This window comes from Apodemus sylvaticus, chromosome 18, assembly GCF_947179515.1.
Source record: "Apodemus sylvaticus chromosome 18, mApoSyl1.1, whole genome shotgun sequence".
NCBI lineage: Eukaryota > Metazoa > Chordata > Mammalia > Rodentia > Muridae > Apodemus > Apodemus sylvaticus.
The window spans coordinates 30,986,787-31,006,878 of record NC_067489.1 but is presented as its reverse complement, the minus strand read 5'-3'; the positions used below and the strand labels follow the sequence as shown (position 1 = coordinate 31,006,878).

Here is a 20,092-nt window from a genome sequence, read left to right as displayed (position 1 = left end):
TCAATAACATACACATACTTGAAGCCAGCCAAGTGGTGGGACACAGTACATGGAACTTAGGCTAAACTGAAGAGCGACTGTGGGCACTGACAGCTGAGGATATGCAGAGGTGGGAATCTTGTCAGTGGGGAGGCCCTCCATACCTGAACTCTTTACGTTACCAGAGCTGACAGTGAAGTCACTGTGAGGGCTTAAGTCACAACAGTAACACGTGTGGGCAAACCGACAGGGAGAACCGTAGGGGGAGCAGGTCTGGGGCTCTCCACGCGGGGGTGGGGCAGGGACAGGCACTCGCAGCAGGCCCACTGCTAAGCTTCCCGCAGGAGGAGAGGAGATGCTTAGTAACTAGTAAGCTAGGCACCAAACCCGGTTACCCCCAAGTGCCCCAAGGCCCCGGGGCCTCGCAGCATCAGCTGCCCCTTGGAAGCCATTTCTGGCTTCTGAGCACCATCTTTTAGATCAGCACAGTCGGACAGTCACCGCGACCATCATCAGATCCACATCACAGGGGCCCCTCTGGACCTCCCCAGCCGAAGGAGCTGACCCAGGCCGTCTGAGCAAGGACGATGGGCTTATCTCCTTCGGGCCCGCGCCCCAGCTTCTAGGCCTAACATCGTTCCTCCATTGCTCCATTGCTCACAGCGTGAGGCCTCCGGGGAGAGCTCGCGGAAGGTACGGCCGGAAGGGGCGGGCGCTGCGGCCGGCGAGTCCTCCGCGCCATGGCTTCTCGCGGCGTCGTTGGCCTTTTCTTGCTCTCTGCTCTCCCTCTCTTGTGTCTGGAGCTCCGGCGCGGGATCCCGAGTCTCGGTAAGTGTTGCCTTTCCACTCTCGGTGCTCACAAGCTGGGGTGTGCTCACCTGAGTGGTGCGTACCCCCCCCCCACCGCGCGGTTTTGACTACAATCCCCAGAATCCATCGCGCCTGCCCCGCTTCCGGAGCCGCCTCCCTTTCGCGGGAAAAGTTCCCTTGACTTTTGGCCAGGGTCCGCTTGGAAAGGGACCCGAGTGAGAAGCGCGGGCACAGATAGGAACTGTTCCGCCAGCCCGGTGGTGGTGGCGCTCGCCTGTAATCCCAGCACTTGGGAGGCAGAGGCAGGCAGATTTCTGTGTTGGAGGCCAGCCTGGTCTACAGAGTGAGTTCCAGGACAGCCAGGGCTACACAGAGAAACCCTGTCTCGAAAAAACAAACAAACAAACAAACAAAAAACCAAAACAAACAAACAACAACAACAACAAAAACTGTACTGCCTCAGAGAGTGGTGAGATCCGGAAATAAATACGCTGATAGCATGACGGCCTTCAGGGCATTAAGACTGAGTCTTAAAATCAAGGAGCCCTCGCCTGGAAAAGGGGAATGTTTCTGAAGAAGGCCTTTGTGTCAACATCAAGGAATGGATGAAAGGGAGTCAGTCCCCAAATAACATTTATGAAATCCTTTTCCTAAGTCAGACCCTGTTTGCAATCTCAGTCTCCACTACTGCCATACGGACTTGTAGGCACTGTTAGCGTAAAAAGCAGCTCTCTACCCCAAAGCGGGTTAAAACTTTATTTTGGAATCAAATCTAAATGTCCGTGGTCTGGGAATACAGATTTAGGTTACTTCAAAGTCACTGTTCCACGGTTCCATAAAGATTTTATAATACGGCCAGAAGTGTTATAAAACACTTCAAATATATGTGATTGGTCCATCAGGGAGGTGAGTTACAGCAACTGTAGGAAAACCTCACCCAGAGGGCTCAGATGCTCTCAAGGATGAGTGGAAGGTTGTGGGCTGTGTTAATACATTGCCCGGGTTCCATGTGATAGGCATAGTTAGGTCAGGCGTAGAGGGGAGCGGTGAGTGCTATTAAGGGACTAATTAAAGATAGCCCATAATAATCCATGGTTAAGCTCTGAACCTGCAGCATTTGAACTACGCCATAGTCTAAAAGTTCCGTTAATCACCTTCTGTAGAATGCACAATGCGGAGAGAGGCTTCTTTGGGGATACTTGAGTTTACAGTACTGTTAAAATCTTTACATTTGAGAGCACTGTGATCCATTGAGAACGATCAGTGATTAATTGGAGGTGGTTTTGATCTTTTCTCCCTTTTTCCTTTTCTTTTGCTAGAGTTGTTCTGTGTACCAGCCCTGGCTGCCCTGTAACTCACTTTATAGACCAGGCAGGCCCTGAGCTCATAGAGGGCCTTCTGCCCCTGCCTCCCCAGTGCTGGGATTCACGGTGGGGGGGGTCCCCACCACCCTGCATGGTTTTTCTTTTTATGTGTGTCTTCTGAGTCTTCAACTGGCTTAGGTTAGCCTGCATCTTGAAGCAAACCTCCTGCCTCATTTGTTTTTTTTTGTTTTTTGGTTTTTTTTTTTTTTTTTTTTTTTTTTTTTTTTTTTTTTTTTTTTTTTTTTTTTATTGGCTTTTTCGAGACAGGGTTTCCCTGGCTGTCCTGGAACTCACTCTGTAGACCAGGCTGGCCTCGAACTCAGAAATCCACCTGCCTCTGCCTCCCAGAGTGCTGGGATTACAGGCATGCGCCACCATCACCCGGCACTCCTGCCTCATTTGTTAACCTACCTCTTTAGTTTCTGCTTGTGGATGGGTAGTGTCTATGTGTGCCTTCCTCCTTAAGCTTTGTGTGTGTGTGTGTTGTTGTTGTTGTTGTTTTTGTTGTTTTTTGAGACAGTGTTTCTCTGTGTACCCATGGCTGACCTGGAACTCACTCTGTAGACCAGGCTGGCCTGGAGCTCTTCCTGCCTCTGCCTCGTGAGTGCTGGGATCAAAGGAATGTGTCATCACTGCCCAGACCCTAAAGTTAGTGGACAAGCTAAAGTTCTTTTTCCTCCAGCCTTTCTTCTTCTCAACAAGGAGTCAGATGCCCTCAAACATGCCCGAGACAAGTGATAATAAAATGCTTCTTGAAAAGCTAGATTAGGGGCTGGAGGGCTGGCTCCCTGGTTAGGAGCACTGGCTATTCTCCAGTGGACCCTCATTCAATTCCCAGAACCCACACGGCAACTCAAACCTGCCTGTTACTCCATTTCCGGGGGAACCAACACCCTCACATAGACCAACATTGCAGGCAAAACCAATACACATTAAATACAAATAAATAATTTAAAAAAACTAGATTGGAGTATATAAAGACTTTTTAAGCTTAGGCTAATATATACATATCAGCCTAAGCATATATATATGCTTATATATATATATATATATATATATATATATATATATATATATATATATATAGAGTGTTGACGTGTCTGTGTAGGTGCCACTATAGGTGCATGGAGATCAGAGGACAACTTTTGGAAGTCAGATTTCCCTTCAACCTTTACGTGGGTTCTGAGAAATAAACTAACTCAGATTGTCAGGCTGGTGAACCCTTTTATCCAAAGTCCTCTTGCTGGCCCAACACAACTTTTATTTCAACAACAGCAGTAAGTCACACTCATATATGATTGCAAAACTCACCCTCTCCCTTGTCTTTGCACTGCTCCTGGAGAACCTTCTACTTTTCACTAATATTTGAGTCACTAGTCATCAAGAAGGCCGCCGCTCAGGGTTGTGGGAGATCTGCTTCCATTCAGCACTGACCTCAGGAAGAGTTGAGGGCAGAGGCCATGTCAGACTTGGGATTTTGTCCCTAGACTTTAGCACAGTGGTTAAGCTGAGAGTTGGAGAAAGTGTCGCTGCCTTTTGGCAGCTGCTCTGACATGCGAAAACTTCTCTCAACTCTGCCATCTTTCCCTGTGAGGTGGGGTTGCTTACTTCTTCTTATCTTCCCTCCCTTGGGTTCCTGACAATCTGTTAGCTATATTTAAGTCTGTTTTAGAAATTATACTTCCTGGGCAGCAGCCACAATGCTAACACTGGTGGAGCAGGCTTAATGGATGCTTATTGTTCTAAAATTATGTACTTTCTTTTTAAAATGATCTTTAAAGGCCCACTTAACTTGGATCTAGACCTTGCCAAATGGACGAGGTGGTTCTTCTGTATCTGCCAAGTTTTTTTTTTTTTAAATTGTAAACTGAATGCTTTAATTCTGTTTTTTTTTAAATATTTTTTTATTCAATATAGTTTTTATTTACATTTCAAATGATTTCCCCTTTTCTGGCTCCCCACTCCCCAAAAGTCCCATAAGCCCTCTTCCTTCCCCCTGTTCTCCCATCTACCCCTTCCTACTTCCCTGTTCTGGTACTGCTACACTGAGTCTTTCCAGAACCAGGCCACTCCAAGTTTGTTTTTGTTTTTTGTTTTTGTTTTTTTTTGGTTTTTTGGATTTGTTTTTTTCGAGACAGGGTTTCTCTGTGTAGTCCTGGCTGTCCTGGAACTCACTCTGTAGATCAGGCTGGCCTCAAACTCAGAAATGCACCTGCCTCTGCCTCCCAGAGTGCTGGGATTACAGGCGTGCGCCACCACCGCCCGGCTCAAGTTTTATTTTATTTATTTATTTATTTTTAAAAACATTCTGGCATCAGGGCTGTGGTGGTTTGAATACATTTGGCCCATGGGTAGTACACTATTAGGAGGTGTGGTCTTGTTGGAGGAGGTGTGGTCTTGTTGGAGGAGGTGTGGTCTTGTTGGAGGAGGTGTGGTCTTGTTGGAGGAAGTGTGTCACTGTGGGGGTGGGCTTTCACGTCCTATGTTCAAGATCTGCCCAGTGCAGGAGAGCCTCCTCCTGGCTACCTTCAGATCAAGATGTAGAACTTTTAGTGCCCACAGCACCATGTCTGCCTGAGTGATGACATGCTTCCCACCATGATGATAATGGACTGAACCTCTGAAACTGTGAGCCAGCTCCAATTAAATGTGTGCCTTTATAAGAGTTGCCTTGGTCATGGTGTCTCTTTACAACATTAAAACCCAAACTCAGACAGGGCTAAATAAAACAAAAGAACAACCACAAACCCCTAGAAACTTGAAGAGGATATATTTTAATCTGTCTGTGCATCTCTTCCCTCTGGATTTAGCACTGTGTTATACAGATTGGTGCTCTTGCTTTACTGCTTTATTTTAGGGTTTTTTAAGACCGGGTTTCTCTGTATAGCCCTGGCTGTCCTGGAACTCACTCTGTAGACCAGGCTGGCCTTGAACTCAGAAATCCCCCTGCCTCTGCCTCCCAGAGTGCTGGGTTTACAGGCGTGCGCCACCACCACCTGGTTTGATCTTAACATTTTTGATTTTGACTCTTCACCTGAACTCTCAGAACTGTATAAGTATTGATAAACATATAAGTAGTAATTTTTTGTGTAAATGACTGAATAAATGCTGGAAACTAGAGAAATGCACAATGGTGCAATTCAGTCTCGAGGAAGAATTTGGCGATTCAGGGTCTAGGTGGAAGTCTATAGCTTGGTAGAAAGACGTATTCTTAGAAGGCTGGTGGCTGAGCCCCAGTGACAAATAAGTAAATACACAAATGACATTTGGGGCCGGAAGGAAGGCGGCACTAGTAATGGTGCTTACTGCCAGGCTTAATGGCTGGAGCTGGATTCCTGGAACCCACGTGGTGGGGGGAGAGAGAGAGAGAGAGAGAGAGGAGAGGAGGGAGAGAGGAATTGGCTTTTGATAATTGTCCTCTGACCTCTTGCACAATGAAGGATGTACTGCGTTTTACCCTGAGTGCCCCAAATAAATACTTTAAAATATTTTAATGTTATTTTGAAGAGAATGACTATTTAAAATAGAACCAGAATTTTACAAGATATTACTCTTAATCTTATTTTGAAGGAAAACCAAGTTTTGTGCATTATTAATGCTCATAATATTTATTTATGACTCAGCTGAACAATGTGTGTTCCTGAAATAGGATATTACTTCTAGAGTTGTTTTCTGACAGTTTTTTGTGGCTGTGACCACCATGTTGGACTTTAGCACCCTGAAAGACTAGGAAATCAACCAGGAGGCTTGTGTCACTTAGAATCTAACTCCGCTTTCTAGTGTAATCAATCATTTATTATTAGTATCAAGGAAAGTGAAACTTTCTTTCAAAGATACATGTTTAACTATTTTTTTTTCTTTTTAAGGAATTAGAGATCTCTTTTTGCTGAGTGGCCGGATATTCCTACTGCTGGCCCTGCTTACATTGGTCATTTCTGTGACCACCTCCTGGTTTAATTCACTTAAACCTTCCCAAGTTCATCTGAAAGGTAAGTTTAGTACTTGTACTACTTTAAAACATTTTTTTTTCTGGGCAGTGGTGGTGCATGCCTTTAATCCCAGCACTTGGGAGGCAGAGGCAGGCGGATTTCTGAGTTCGAAGCCAGCCTGGTCTACAGAGTTCCAGGACAGCCAGGGCTACACAGAGAAACCCTGTCTTGAAAAACCAAAAAAAAAAAAAAAAAAAAAAAAAGTTTTACCCAATAAAATAAAAAGTAACCTTATTTCTGGGCAGTGGTGGTGCATGCCTTTAATCCCAGCACCTTGGGAGGCAGTGGCAGGTGGATTTCTGAGTTCGAGGCCAGCCTGGTCTACAGAGTGAGTTCCAGGACAGCCTGGGCTACACAGAGAAACCCTGTCTCGAAAAAACCAAAAAAAATAAAATAAAAGTGAAAAGTAACCTTTTCTGCCCAAATTTTTTCTTTTGTTTATTTTACAGTAAAAACTTTTCTTATTAATACATTGTGTAATAATTTCAAGTGGAAGCCTGTTCTCTCCTTCCACCATATGGGTTCCAGGGATGACTGAGCTCATAGGTTTGGCAGTGTCTTTACCCACTGAGCTATCTCACCAGCCTTTAAAAGCCCCAGATAGAGAGGAGGCGGTGGTACCGAGAAGGCTGCTGTCCCAGAGGCCCTGAGCTCCAGTCCCTCCATCCACAAGAATTTCACAACTGTAACATTAGATCCTGGGGTTCGATGCCCTCTTCTGGCCTCCATGAGCACTGCATGCATGTGGTACATTAGACATACATGCAGACAGAACACTCACACACATAACATTTAACACTTGATCTTAGCCAAAAGACTGAGAAGCGATACACATGACATTTAAAACAAGACAAAATGGGCTGGAGAGATGGCTCAGCAGTTAAGAGCACTGACTGCTCTTCTGCAGGTTCTGAGTTCAAATCCCAGCAACCACATGGTGGCTCACAGGCATCCTAATGAGATCATTCCTAGATTCTGATCTAGGAATAAGATGCTTCTTACGTGAACTTCCTAATTCATACCTGATTGATTTTTTTATCTTCTTCTGCCAAATGCTTAGATAATTGTTCTTTGTAATTGCTTCACTGAATATATTTTTTCAGATTTGTAATGCCAATTTTGTATGTATAAAAATCCCTGCTTGAGAGCTGCAAAATACATTCAGATTTCAACTGCTTCAGTGTTTGTTTCTGTTTGTCCCTCGCCACTTGCCAACCCGTACCTCTCCTGATATCCAAAGTCCCTCCTCGGTGAATCCCCCCCACCCACTGGGTGGGTCTGTGGCAGCTGGTGCCCTAACAGGGACGGACACGCTACTTTTTAAAACTAGCATCTATTTTTTAAATGTTATTAGCAAAAAGCTCCCCAGTAATGAATTTGTGGTTTTTAAAAATAATATATTCATTTTTATCATTTTATTTTCTTATGTGCATTGGTGTTTTGCCTGCCTGTGTCTTCATGAGGGTGTCAGATGCTCTAGAACTGGACTCACCGGACACTTGTGAGCCACCGTGTGGGTGTTGGGAATTGAACCCAGATCCTCTGGAAGAGCAGCCAGTGTTCTTAACCTCTGAGCCAATCTCTCCAGCCCGTTTTTGTTTTTTAAGATACGCTCTGCAATAACCCAGGGTGGCTTGTTACTTACTCTCTGGATGACGATGACTCTGAACTTCTGACCCTCCTGCCTCTACCTCCTTCCTGCCCGCTGAGATTACAAACAGCTGGCAGTGTGGTGCTGGGGACCCCACCCAAGACCTTGTGTGTCAGGCCAGCATTCTGCTAACCAAGGTTCACCCTTCACCGCTGTGGTCTATGGTCTTTAAAATACAAGTAAATACAACGAATAGTGCAGACAGCTCTTTCACATTAGCCATGCGGAAAAACATAATTGCAAAAAATTATTCAACCCAATAACACATGATGAAGTGGGTACTTTGGGGATTCCCAGTCATAGATTTTTGGACTTCCTCTGCTTCGGTCTCTCATACTTCAATGCACTCAGTTTGGAGATTCAACAGAACCATTGTGATTTTCCATCAGGAATTTTGTATGGTTGTTTCCAGTGCTTGCTGTGAACCTCAGTTGTAGAAGTATGAGTAGCACAGGTGCCCTGCTTTCAGTCCTTAGCACTCAGAAAAAAAAAATCTAATAAACACTAACAATATATTGCTATCAAGAAGATGGTTTGCTGTGCTGCGGACATTGCATTGGAAGTCCCTGTGATTTGCTGTTTATATGGAAGTGTGCCCTTGATCGTTCTTGCCTTTGTAAATTGTTCCTTTGCATTATTTGGGTGTGAGTCATGTGGCTCATTTATGGGTTGGTGCGTCCTGCCTGCCTCCGCTGGGGGGCCTGGAGTGTCCCAGGCAAGCCATTCAGGGGAGGCAAAAGGGAGGTCTTCGGTTTGGGTTTCCCAAGGGTGAGAAACAAAGGAGTCTGGGATGGTTGCCCTGGTTCCCAGTCTCCTGTGTACCCAGGCACAGCTGGGGTAGCTCTGGGGGTGGGGAATGGGGTGGGTGAGGTGAGGTGGGGTGGAGGGGGGTATGGTTCCAGTTGGTACTTCCCCTCAGAGTGCCAGGCAGGGAGGGGAAGACAGAGCCCTAGAAGTGGGGCTGAACAGGTTTGGTTCTGAGAGAAGGCCTTCTCCGGATTTAGGAGATTTAGGAGATGTAGGTGTAGCTATTTACGGCATTGAGCCCCTCCCACCCCTAGCCTTGATGAAAAGATGGTCTGTGCTTGTTGAAGCTGCTTTATTTGATGGTGAAGGAGAATGCGTCTCCTTTACCCAGGATACAGCAGGGATTGCACACCTTTTGCAAGACGGAATGGCCAGGAAGGGATGTGCATTGTCTGAATGCTGGTTGGGGCCTATCCGGATTCTTCATTAGCAGGGTTTGATGCCACCTCACTGGCCTGTCCATGGCTGGTTCCATAGCAGGTAGAGGGAGGTAGAGGCAGGCCGGGAGTGGCCCATTCCTGCTGTTCTCTAGTCTGAGATTTCTGGGGTTTGGACACACTCAACCTTACCAGTTCTTCTGTCTGGTGGCAGGGTCTGGTCCTCTTGTCCCGCAGTTTTTGTCATAATCCTCACTGAAGGCTGATGCTATGCAGCATGTAACATTAAAGTTGTGTTTAGGCTAGGAATATGGCACATGCTATAATCACAGCATCTGGGAAACTGAGACAGGAGGATTCCCAGTGTGAGGCCCGCCAGGGCTACATAGGGAGACCCTGTCTCCAGAAAAAGAAGTTTGTTATATATACAATAATATTATAATAATATACAATGTTAGTGAATTGTTTCAGAACAGCTTTTATTATAGATTTCATATACACATGTTTTGATTATTTGGAAAGTATGTAGTGTTCATATCTAAAGACTTATTCTCAGAGAAAATGCATTTGATTCGTTGAAACTTCAGAATTACAAAGTGCTTCTTTGTTTTGGATTCAGAAGGAGAAAAAGAGAATGAGAGAAGACAGAGACTCGTGAGGGAAAGGCAGCAGGAAGTCCAGGGGGAGAAGGTAAGGCCCTTCGCGTGGGGGCTCCGTGGGGGCTGCCTCACTAGTTGCGTGTGAGCGACCGCTGACATCTGACTCACAGGGCGGAAAGTTGCGCCCGCCCTCCTTTTTTGAGACGAGGTCTCTTGTTAATGTACGATGACCTTGAATTTACAACGTCATTGAGGGTAACCTTGAGTGCCAGTCTTCCTGCTTCCACTTCCTAAGGGCTGGGATCACCATATTCAATGTTGACCCTTTAAAATTAAAATCTTATTTATTACATTTTATTTCTTCTTCACTCATGTGTCTGTGTGGGAAAGAGTTGGTTCTCTCCTTGTCCCAGGGTTTGAACTCGGGTGGGCAGGCCTGGTGGCAGGTGACCTAATCCACTTGGACAGCTGTCCTTGTCCTGGCCACCGTGGTAGCCGGTGCTAGCCACCGTGGTAGCCGGTGCTAGCCACAATCTCAGGATCTTCCTGTCTCAGTCCAGAGTGATGAGATTGAAGGCGTGTGCCGCCATTCCCAGGACATCCTGGTCTTACATGTGCAATAGTTTTAATTATTTCTGAGTGGTCGTCACTGTCCTGTTGCTACAAAGAGACCCCACGACCCAAGACAACTCTTGTAAAAGAAAGCATTTAATTAAGTCCACGATCATCGATCATCGTGGCAGGGAACAAGTGCGATCCTGTAGACGTAGCTGAGAGTTTTGTTTCCTAGTCCTCAGGTGGCAGGCAGAGTGAAAGGCGTTGGGGCTGCCGTGGACTTTTTTTGTTTGTTTGTTTGTTTTTTTTTTTTTTATTTGGTTTTTTTGAGACAGGGTTTCTCTGTGTAGCCTTGGCTGTCCTGGAACTCACTCTGTAGACCAGGCTGGCCTCGAACTCAGAAATCCGCCTGCCTCTGCCTCTGCTGCGATTACAGGCGTGCGCCACCGTCAGGCTTGGCGTGGACTTTTTTTTTTAATTAATTAATTAATTAATTATGTATATGTGTACACTGTAGCTGTACTGATGGTTGTGAGCCATCATGTGGCTGCTGGGAATTTGAATTCAGGACCTCTGCTCTCTCTGGTCTGCCCCGCTTGCTCTGGCTTAAACATTTATTTATTGTTATATCTAAGTACACTTTAGCTGTCTTCAGACAGCACCAGAAGAGGGCATCAGATCTCATTACGGATGGTTGTGAGCCACCATGTGGTTGCTGGGATTTGAACTCAGGACCTTCGTAAGAACAGTCAGTGCTCTTAACCGCTGAGCCATCTCTCCAGCCCTGGCGTGGACTTTTGAAACCACAGAGCCCACCCCCCAGTGACACACCACCTCCAACAAGTGTCTTAGGGCCGCCATTGCTGTGATGAAATACCTTGACCACAGCAACTCTTATAAAGGGAAGCATTATAGTCTCAGAGGTTTAGTCCATTGTTATCATTTTGGGACACATGGCAGCCGGCTGGCAGACATGGTGCTGGGGAAGAGTTCTACATCCTGATTGGCCTGCAGCAGGGAGAGAAAGACACTGGGCCTGGCTTGAGAGTCTGAAAAATTCAAAGCTCCCCTCCCCCACTACACATAACAAGGCTTCCTTGCTGAAGGATTGTACTTCCTGGTCATGCCAGTCCCTAACGACCTGGCATTCAAATGGGTGAGCGAGCACATGGGGGCATTCCTCTTCAAACCACTTCAAGCTTCAGACCTTGTTCTTGATCTATAACTTAGACAACGTGTAGTGTAGAAGCACTAATGAGTAGTAATCACACGTTCTCGCACGACCAGGCCAGCAGATACAAACAGAATGTTTTAAAGCCTCAGCAGGAAATGAAGTTGAGAAAACTGGAAGAGCGGTTTTACCAGATGACAGGGGAGACCTGGAAGCTGACCACCGGCCACAGACTCGAGGTCAGGAAACTCTGCTTTTGGATTTTGTATCCTATTGTTAGTTTCCTATTGGGGTATGTGTGTGGTGTGTGTGTGTGTGTCCGTGAACACGCAGGTGTGCACTTGCTTTATGCCCAGTATGTACGGGTGTACTTGTCCATGTAGGCACATGCTGGGGTTCAGGGTCAGGCGTCTTCCTGTGTTCTACTCTGGAGATGTGCTCTCCCTCTGAACCTAGAGCTCACGGTTTCAGCTAGGCTGGCTGGCTGGCCTGGTCTGGGTCCTGACCCTCCCCTGTCACCTCTGGCACTGGGATTAGAGTTGCTTTCACCACTCTTAGTTTTTTTGTTTTGTTTTGTTTTTTGTTTTTTGGATTTGGTTTTCTCTAGACAGGGTTTCTCTGTGTAGCCCTGGCTGTCCTGGAACTCACTCTGTAGACCAGGCTGGCCTCGAACTCAGAAATCCACCTGCCTCTGCCTCCTAGAGTGCTGGGATCACAGGCGTGTGCCACCCCCCCTCCATCCCCGGCACACCACTCTTGTTTAATGTATGGGTCTGGGGATTTTCTAAACTCAAGTCCTCATGAGCCGCAAGTGCTTCCTCGCTGAGACATCTCCCCAGCTCCTGTGTTTCCTTTATATGTAGTTATTTGCATGTGTGTGTTTGGTGGGTTTTGAGTCCAGGGCTCTCTGTGGCACTCAGGTCAGCCTTGAACTCATTTTGTGGCCATGGCTGACCTCCTGGATGCAGTGACTCTCCTGCCTCTGCCCCTTTAGTGCCAGCATTGCAGGCATGCACCACAATGCTTGACTCCACATCAGTTTTATTCCGCGCATTTGTGTGTGCAGTGGTGAAGGGACTGTTTATATCTGTGGTAGATAATGTGCTCTTTGAGAAAACTGCTGAGTAACACTCTTCTGAGGAACTTCTGATCTTTGCTTAAGTAAAATATTCAGATACCCAGAGTATGAAGCTCACATGAAGAAATAGATGTGTTTTATTTTTATTTTGTGTGTGTGAGTATTTTGCTTGCATATATTCATGTGTACTCAGAAGAGGGTGTCAGAGTCTCTGAAACTGGAGTCACATGACTGTTAGCCTTCATGTGTGTGCTGGGAACCGAACAACATGACAACATAACAGCGAGTGTTCTTCATTGCTGAGTCATCTTCTCAGCCCTAAACTCGAATTGGATGGACCACACTTGGTTGTGTTTTCCCTGCATGTCTTCCTCGGTTCTGTCTTTGGGGAGACTCAGTGTTAGTCACACGGATGCTTGTGAGGCAGAGCAGGAGATGCTGAGCGTTCAGCGCCAGGCTGGACTCCATATGAGTTCCTGGCCTGCAGGGCTGCCCAGTCAGACCCTGTGCCAAAGCACAGAACATCACGTTCAGCCGCAGAGGGAGCCGAGCGGGGCCCTGTCCGCTCTTCCTAGTCGGGAGGACCTTAGAACCTGGTAAAGGTAGGTTCCGGAACGCATCCAGCCTCAGGTTTTCCTGCCCAAAGAAATATACTTCAGTTTTCTGATCTAAAAATGACTATCAGAGCTAAAAAAAAAAAAGTAACCATTATGAATAGACCCTAGTTGAGAGAACATGGCTCTCAAGAATTCTTTGGTTGTTTATGACCAGGGGAATGAAGATTCGGAGTTTGAAAATTCAAGTCAGGCGTCTTTTGAAACAACAAATGGAGAAGCAGCAAGAAGACAGAGCTTGCCTACGTTTTCAACTGATATTTCACCACCTGCTCAGGCGCCCTCGAGGAACAAGGTTCAGTTGATGGCTGATGGCAGGAGTGTGTTCTTTGAGGAGGCTCTAGTGGGAGGGGAGGGGAGGATGCTTTTAACCCGACGGTGTCTTCCCACAGCCTTGTAAAGGGGTCAGCTCCAGCTCTGTGGACCGTTGGTCCTACTTAAAAATCAAAAACCAGAGCCAGGTTGGAGGAAAGCTATGAGATAAGTGGTATTGAAATAATCTGATAGTGTAGGGATGAAAGGGCGGTGTCGATGAAGGGAAGGCTTCCTAGTGGGTGTCAGGAGGCATCGCTGCTGTTCCTGTGAGTGCCTTCTGCAGGCGGACGACCCTCATTTGAAATGCCTGGGGTCAGAAGTATTCCAGACTTAAGGATAGTGTCATGGGTAAATTGAAATATTGGGATAGTGCTCAAGTGTACACATTCATTTCCGGTGTCCCTTGTTTACATAAACTGATGCCGGTTTTATTCAGTGTCTCTAGATAATTCTGTGTGTAATGCCTCTACCTCCCAGGTCGCGACTACAGCCGGCACGACAGCCCAAGGCTTTCCCTGGGCTTTTTTCTTTTCTTTTTCTTTTTTTCTATTTTTTTAAATTATGCATTTTTACACTATCCTAGAGCATCTTTAAAAAAAAATTAGGGAAAGCATGCTGGCCTGGTATGTGCTACGTACGTAAGCACTGCTGGCTGCCTCCCCAGCCCACACTTACTTCTTTCTTCTTCTTTAGTTAAGAGACATTAAAAAATTACATTCGCTTACTTCACGCCTATGTGTGTATGTACGTGTGTGTGTGTGTGTGTGTGTGTGTGTGTGTGTATGTGTGTGAGAAGATCCGAGAACTCCCGGGGGATCTGCCTCTCTGGGGATTGACCCCAGCTTGTCACCCTGTGCCCTAGTCAGTGTTCTATTGATATGAAGGGACACCAGGACTGTGGCAACTTTTATAAAGTAAAGCATTTCATTGGGGCTGATATTGTCATGGTGGGAGCATGGCGGGCATGCAGGCAGATGCTCTGGAGAGATAGCGGACAGCTTTTTCTGGATCCGAAAGCAGCAGGAAGAGAAATTGGGCTCAAAGCCCACCCCCAGTGACGTACTTCCTCCAATAAGGCGGCACCTCCTGATAGTGCCACGCCCTATGAGTCTTTGAGGACCATTTTCATTCAAACCACATCTGGTAAGCCATCTAGCTTACCAAATAGATTTTAATATAAACTTCATGTGATATTTTTGAGATAATGTCTTACTATGTAGCTTTGGCTGTCCTTGCTATGCAGACCAGGCTAGCCTTGGACTCAGAGATCTGCCTGCCTCTTTTATAGATCTTAAGCACTCGGGTTAAGAGAGGAAAAGGCAGGACGCAAGTTAGACACACCTGAGAACAATTGCCTTGAATTTTCATTTTAATTGTAAACTAACTTTTTGCCTTCCTTCCTTCATTTCTGTTTTCTGAGACAGGGTTTCTCTGTGTATCCTTGGCTGTCGTAGAACTCACTCTATAGACCAGGCTGGCCTCAAACTCACAGAGATCCACCTGCTTCTGCCTCCTGAGTCCCGGGACTCAAGGCTCTATTGATACTTTGTGTGTGTGTGTGGTGCATGTGCAGGGGCAGAGGATAACTATGCTGGAATTGGTTTTCTCCTTCATGTGGGTCCCAGGCATCAAAACCCAGGTCAGGCTAGACAGCAAGCACTGTTAATTTAGCCTCCAGGCCCGGCTCACTGTAAAGGTCTGACAGATGTATATATTAGGAAGCCTTTTAAATCCTAGATGCATATAGCCTATTGAACAGGGTTCTTCCTGAGAGTTCTCTTATTTCCAGTTTATATTTCTTTAGGTTCCTGATTTACCTGAAGAACCATCAGAAACAGCAGAAGAGGTACGTTTCTCTGATTCTTCCTTTGCTTTGTTGGACCTCAGGTGAGTCCTACCCCCCCACCCCCCACCCCACATGGGCTTAGGGAGAAGAGCTGGTCCTTGCAGCTGCTTTGGAGTCAGGTCTTTTCTGGGTGTGGCATCAGATGCTTAGCTGAGTGCTGCTGAGTGGGAGGGGGGCACAGATGGTTTCCTGCTGCCAGCAGCACTGACACCGGCTTCCCTGCAGTTCTCCACTTAGGTGGAGCCTGTGCTGCTTGTGCAGTTGAAGTATGGTGTGCTGGGCTGGGCTGGGCTGGGCTGGGCAGGGCAGAGCTGGGCTGGGCTGGGCTGGGCTGGGCTGGGCAGAGCTGGGCTGGGCTGGGCAGAGCTGGGCTGGGCAGGGCAGGGCTGGGCTGGCATGCTTTTTGCGCCTGCCTGTCACTGTTGGTCCTGCTTTCGGCTACTGGCTGACTTAGTTACAGGCCTGATGCAGGGGACCACATGTCTTTACAACCATGAAGTTATTAGTCAGCATGCCTAGAAAGAGAACTGTCTATAGCTATATTCCATTTTGTAAAGTTCTGCATCCATTAGACGCCTCAGAAAACAGTTTTTGAAGCAGCCATGCACAGTTAAGAGAGACTTAATCTTGTCGACACATTTCTAATGTTTAAGATCGCTACTTTGGGTATCTTAGGAAAATGTGAAAATGATTTACAGGTAAAGATTATTGAAAGCAATCCAGATACTGAATACCCAGGAGAGAGATGTTTCTTTTTTTGCGTGTATGTGTATGTGCCTGTAAGAGTTTGTGTCCCGGATGAGTGCGGATGCCCACGGAGCCAGGGAAGGTCATCAGACCCCTGGGATGGGGCTGCAGGAGATTGTGAGTCAGCTCATGTGAACCCAGGTCCTCTGCAAAGGCAGGAGCTTCTCTCTAGCCCTTCACAATAATGGTTCTCTTTTAGATTTTTCTGTGGGGCTTTGCCGGGTCCCAGCTTGTCTGCTGGGGCAGCCCTTCAGCCCATCTGACTTGACTGACTTCCCCACTATCACGGCTCTCCATGTGACTGACTCACATTGCTGCGCCTCTCTGCTCTTCAAATGCTTCTGTCTCTCTGCCGTTCTGTCAGGTGGCTCTGCCCCTGACAACCAGCTCTTTAAAAAAAAAAAGATTTATTTATTTATTTATTATATGTAAGTACACTGTAGCTGTCTTCAGACACAGCTACAGTGGGAGAGGGAGTCAGATCTCTTTACGGATGGTTGTGAGCCACCATGTGGGTGCTGGGATTTGAACTCATGACTGCTCTTTGGAAGAGCAGTCGGTGCTCTTACCCACTGAGCCATCTCTCCAGCCCCCAACCAGCTCTTTATTATGCAAAAAGTCACACTGATTCATTAGGTCTGAAGCATCCAGCAGCAGGACAATGCCTGGTCCATCTCTGTGGTGCCTTTTGGCGTGAAGGGCTCTGTGACCTCCCCCACAGCTGCCTTTTTGGACAGCTGTCTTAGTCAGGGTTTCTATTCCTGCACAAACATCATGACCAAGAAGCAAGTTGGGGAGGAAAGGGTTTATTGAGCTCACACTTCCACGTTGTAGTTCATCATAAAAGGAAGTCAGGACTGGAACTCAAGCAGGTCAGGAAGCAGGAGCTGATGCAGAGGCCATGGAGGGATGTTTCTTACTGGCTTGCTTCCCCTGACTTGCTCAGCCTGCTCTCTTATAGAACCCAAGACTACCAGTCCAGGGGTGGAACCACCCACAAGGGGCCCTCCCCACTTGATCACTAATTGAGAAAATGCCCCACAGCTGGATCTCATGGAGGCACTTCCCCAACTGAAGCTCCTTTCTCTGTGATAACTCCAGCCTGGGTCAAGTTGACACATGAAACTAGCCAGTACAGCAGGTGTGGAAGTGAACAAACAGATTTGTTATCCTAGCACAGAAATTAAAAATGGAGAATACAGTGACATGCTTTCTTAGTCAGTTGATAAAATAACCCCAAATCATTTGATATGTATGAGTGTTTTGCCTGCATGTATGTCTGTCCACCACATGCATGTCCATTATCTTAGAGTTTTATTGTTGTGAAGAGACACCATGACCTTGGCACCTCTTTTCTTTTTTTTTTTTTTTTGTTTTTGTTTTTGTGTTTTGGATTTGGTTTTTTCGAAACAGGGTTTCTCTGTATAGCTCTGGCTGTCCTGGAACTCAGTCTGTAGACCAGGCTGGCCTCGAACTCAGAAATTGGCCTGCCTCTGAGTCCCAGAATGCTGGGATTACAGGTGTGCGCCACCACCGCCCAGCAGACCTTGGCAACTCTTACAAAGAAAAACATTTCATTGGAGCTGGCTTACAGGTTCACAGGTTCAGTCCATTATCATCATGGCCGGAAGCACGGCAGCATGCAGGCCTGGTGCTGGAAACGGAGCTGAGAGACCTACACCTTGATCCATAGAAAGCAGAAGACTGTGTCACTTAGCGTAGTTGAGCTTTAAGACCTCAAAGCCCACCCCCACAGTGACACTTCCTCTAATAAGGCCACGCCCGCTACCAGTACCAGCCTTATGGCCAAGCATTCAGACCCATGAGTCTATGGAGGCTTAACCAGTCAAGCCACCACACCCGTGGATGTCCAAAGAGTGCGTCATAACCCGAGGAACAGAGTTAGTTTGTCAGCTGCTATGTCTTCTGGGAGAGCAGCCAGTGTGCTTAACCATCGCTCCCACCTGCTTACGTGTATTCTGAGGTAGTTTCTTTCAGTCAAGGACGTCCTGACTCACTGTGTGGTTGATCATCTTAAGCGTCTCATCCGCTTGGCTCCACCTGTGCCGCTAGGAACTGCTTGTATCTCCACGTGTGTAGTCAGGTCCTGGTTCTTCCTCCTGGACACATGCTCTCAGAAATAAGACTCAGACTCAAAATAACCCAATTATTTTAACCTACATTCTTCACACGGCTGGATACCTGTGCTTGGTACCAGGTGTCCTCACATCTTCCCAGATAGATCTGCCTGGCTCTATCACACAATCTTTTGTTTCCCAGATGTCCCACCTTCCATTTCCTGCCCAAGCTATAGGCCCTAGGCTTTTACATTGACCAGTGGTGTGTATCCATACAATACACAAGCTATTCTCCACAGTGTGGTGCATGGGTGGTGGGTAGTGAGCCCGGGGCGGTCTGCCGCCAGGCACTCTTGCACCAGCTCAGCCTCATCCACAGGCTAGACCAGAATTCCTGTCTGGACTTCCGTCTTGTTCTTGAGATGAGGTCTTGCTTTGTCACTTAGGCTGGCCTCAAATTTGCAATCTTCCTACTTGGGCATCCTGTGTGGATTGTAGGGCTGGGTGAATATCATTTGTAATCTACAGGTAGTTACTGTTGCCCTTCGATGCCCAAGTGGACGTCTTTTGAAGAGAAGATTTTTCAAGTCGTGGAATTCACAGGTGAGGACATCAATGTTTTCAGAAATATTATCTTATTAAATTTGTCAACAGTGTGTTCAAATGCAGTGCGAGACAGGACCACACAATTTGAGGGTTCTGCATTGCAGATGGTTTGAGAATTTCTTTGAGTTGTGATCTCTACATTAACATTTTGTTCTTCCCTTTAATTTCCTATTTTTCTTTTTTTTCATATTAGGAAAGAATCTAAGTCTTCAGGCAGGCCTTCTCTGAGCTATATTTCCTTGTTTACTTCATTTAAGTTGGTAGGTAAGATACTAGGATCCACTTACCCTGTAGTCATGGCTGGCCTGGAACCTGGTGTCTGTGGTAGCCTCGCAGATGACTGGACTCCAGGCACGAGTTGCCACACCTGGCAGCATATTTAAAAATGTTTTTAATTGTGGCTGCAGTGTAGAATGAGAGTATAATGCTTCCATTGCAGCGGCTGTGACACCTGGCAGGGTTGTGAGTTCAGAGTCAGGTAGGGAGGCTGTCTCAAAGCCACTGTCAGCGTACTATGAACTAAGTGTCTGAGTGGGCGCTGAGCTCATGTACAAAACCAGGGTTCCATTCCTGACACTTCCAGAACCGTCTTAATTAAAGTGATGACATACAGATGTATTCTATAGATCAGCTGCATGCAGGGGTGCATGATTTGATACTTAGCTTTCCTGGGAACATTTTGTCTGTCATTTATCTGCCATTTGTCTTTTGTTGTTGAGATACAAGATCTTGCTGTTGCATGGGTTGGTCTCAAACCCAGTAACTTTTGGTTCCAGTAATCCTCCAGTTGTAGCTTTGGGACTACAGCTATAGTGGAAGCAACCACACCCAGCTTATTGTTTCTGAAGTAAAACATGCTTTGTTTAAAATGTCATGTTCTGAGGCAGATGTGTTTTCAGCTGGATTATGTATGAAATTTTGATCATGACCGCACGTTTCTTTCTTGTTCTTTTCGGTGGCGCTGGGCTCTGAACCCAGTGAGTATGTGGCATCATTAAGGACGGTTACAGGAATGGCCACTAGCCAACTGCACTTGGTCTCAGTTGCCAAACAGGTTTACTTTGACAAAGCTTTCTAGTGATTTTGATCCAATTTTTTTTTCCAAATATTTTTTGTTTTCAACTTTTTTATTGTTTTTTCAAGGTAGTTTCTCTGTATAGCCCTGGCTGTCCTGGAACTCTCTGTAGACCAGGCTGGCCTCAAACTCAGATATCCACCTGCCTCTGCCTTCCCAAATGCTGGGATTACAGGTGTGCGCCACCACCACCCGGCTTGAATTTTTATTAAGTATATTTTATCTCATTTATGGATTAGGTTTTGTTACTACTATGACAGTAGGCCTACACTTTCTCTGGAACAAAGACATTTAAGGTTCTCATATCTCCAAATTCATGACATATTGTTCTCCCTTAAAGTCTAAAAAAAATTCTTTGAAAGATATGGAAATTACTTTTTATTCCTAGGGACTGGATTTCAAAATGACAGAGCTATCTATACAGTGCCAGT

The 20,092-nt window shown here is 46.4% G+C and overlaps 1 protein-coding gene across 2 annotated transcripts in view; it reads left to right on the top strand.

Moving 5' to 3' along the window:
• Window positions 1-384: 384 nt before the first annotated feature.
• The window catches only part of Ubxn8 (UBX domain protein 8), a 22,142-nt gene continuing 2,434 nt past the window's right edge, over window positions 385-20,092 (top strand). Inside the window, exons 1-7 of one of the 2 annotated variants that reach the window (XM_052161952.1) lie at window positions 385-807; window positions 6,020-6,142; window positions 9,597-9,667; window positions 11,449-11,541; window positions 13,152-13,289; window positions 15,114-15,155; window positions 18,509-18,583. In XM_052161952.1, coding sequence (XP_052017912.1) covers window positions 720-807; window positions 6,020-6,142; window positions 9,597-9,667; window positions 11,449-11,541; window positions 13,152-13,289; window positions 15,114-15,155; window positions 18,509-18,583 — 630 coding nt within the window. In that variant the 5' untranslated portion in view covers window positions 385-719. Of the gene's footprint in view, window positions 808-6,019; window positions 6,143-9,596; window positions 9,668-11,418; window positions 11,542-13,151; window positions 13,290-15,113; window positions 15,156-18,508; window positions 18,584-20,092 lie in introns of both variants that reach the window. The other variant, XM_052161950.1, reaches the window with a different exon arrangement.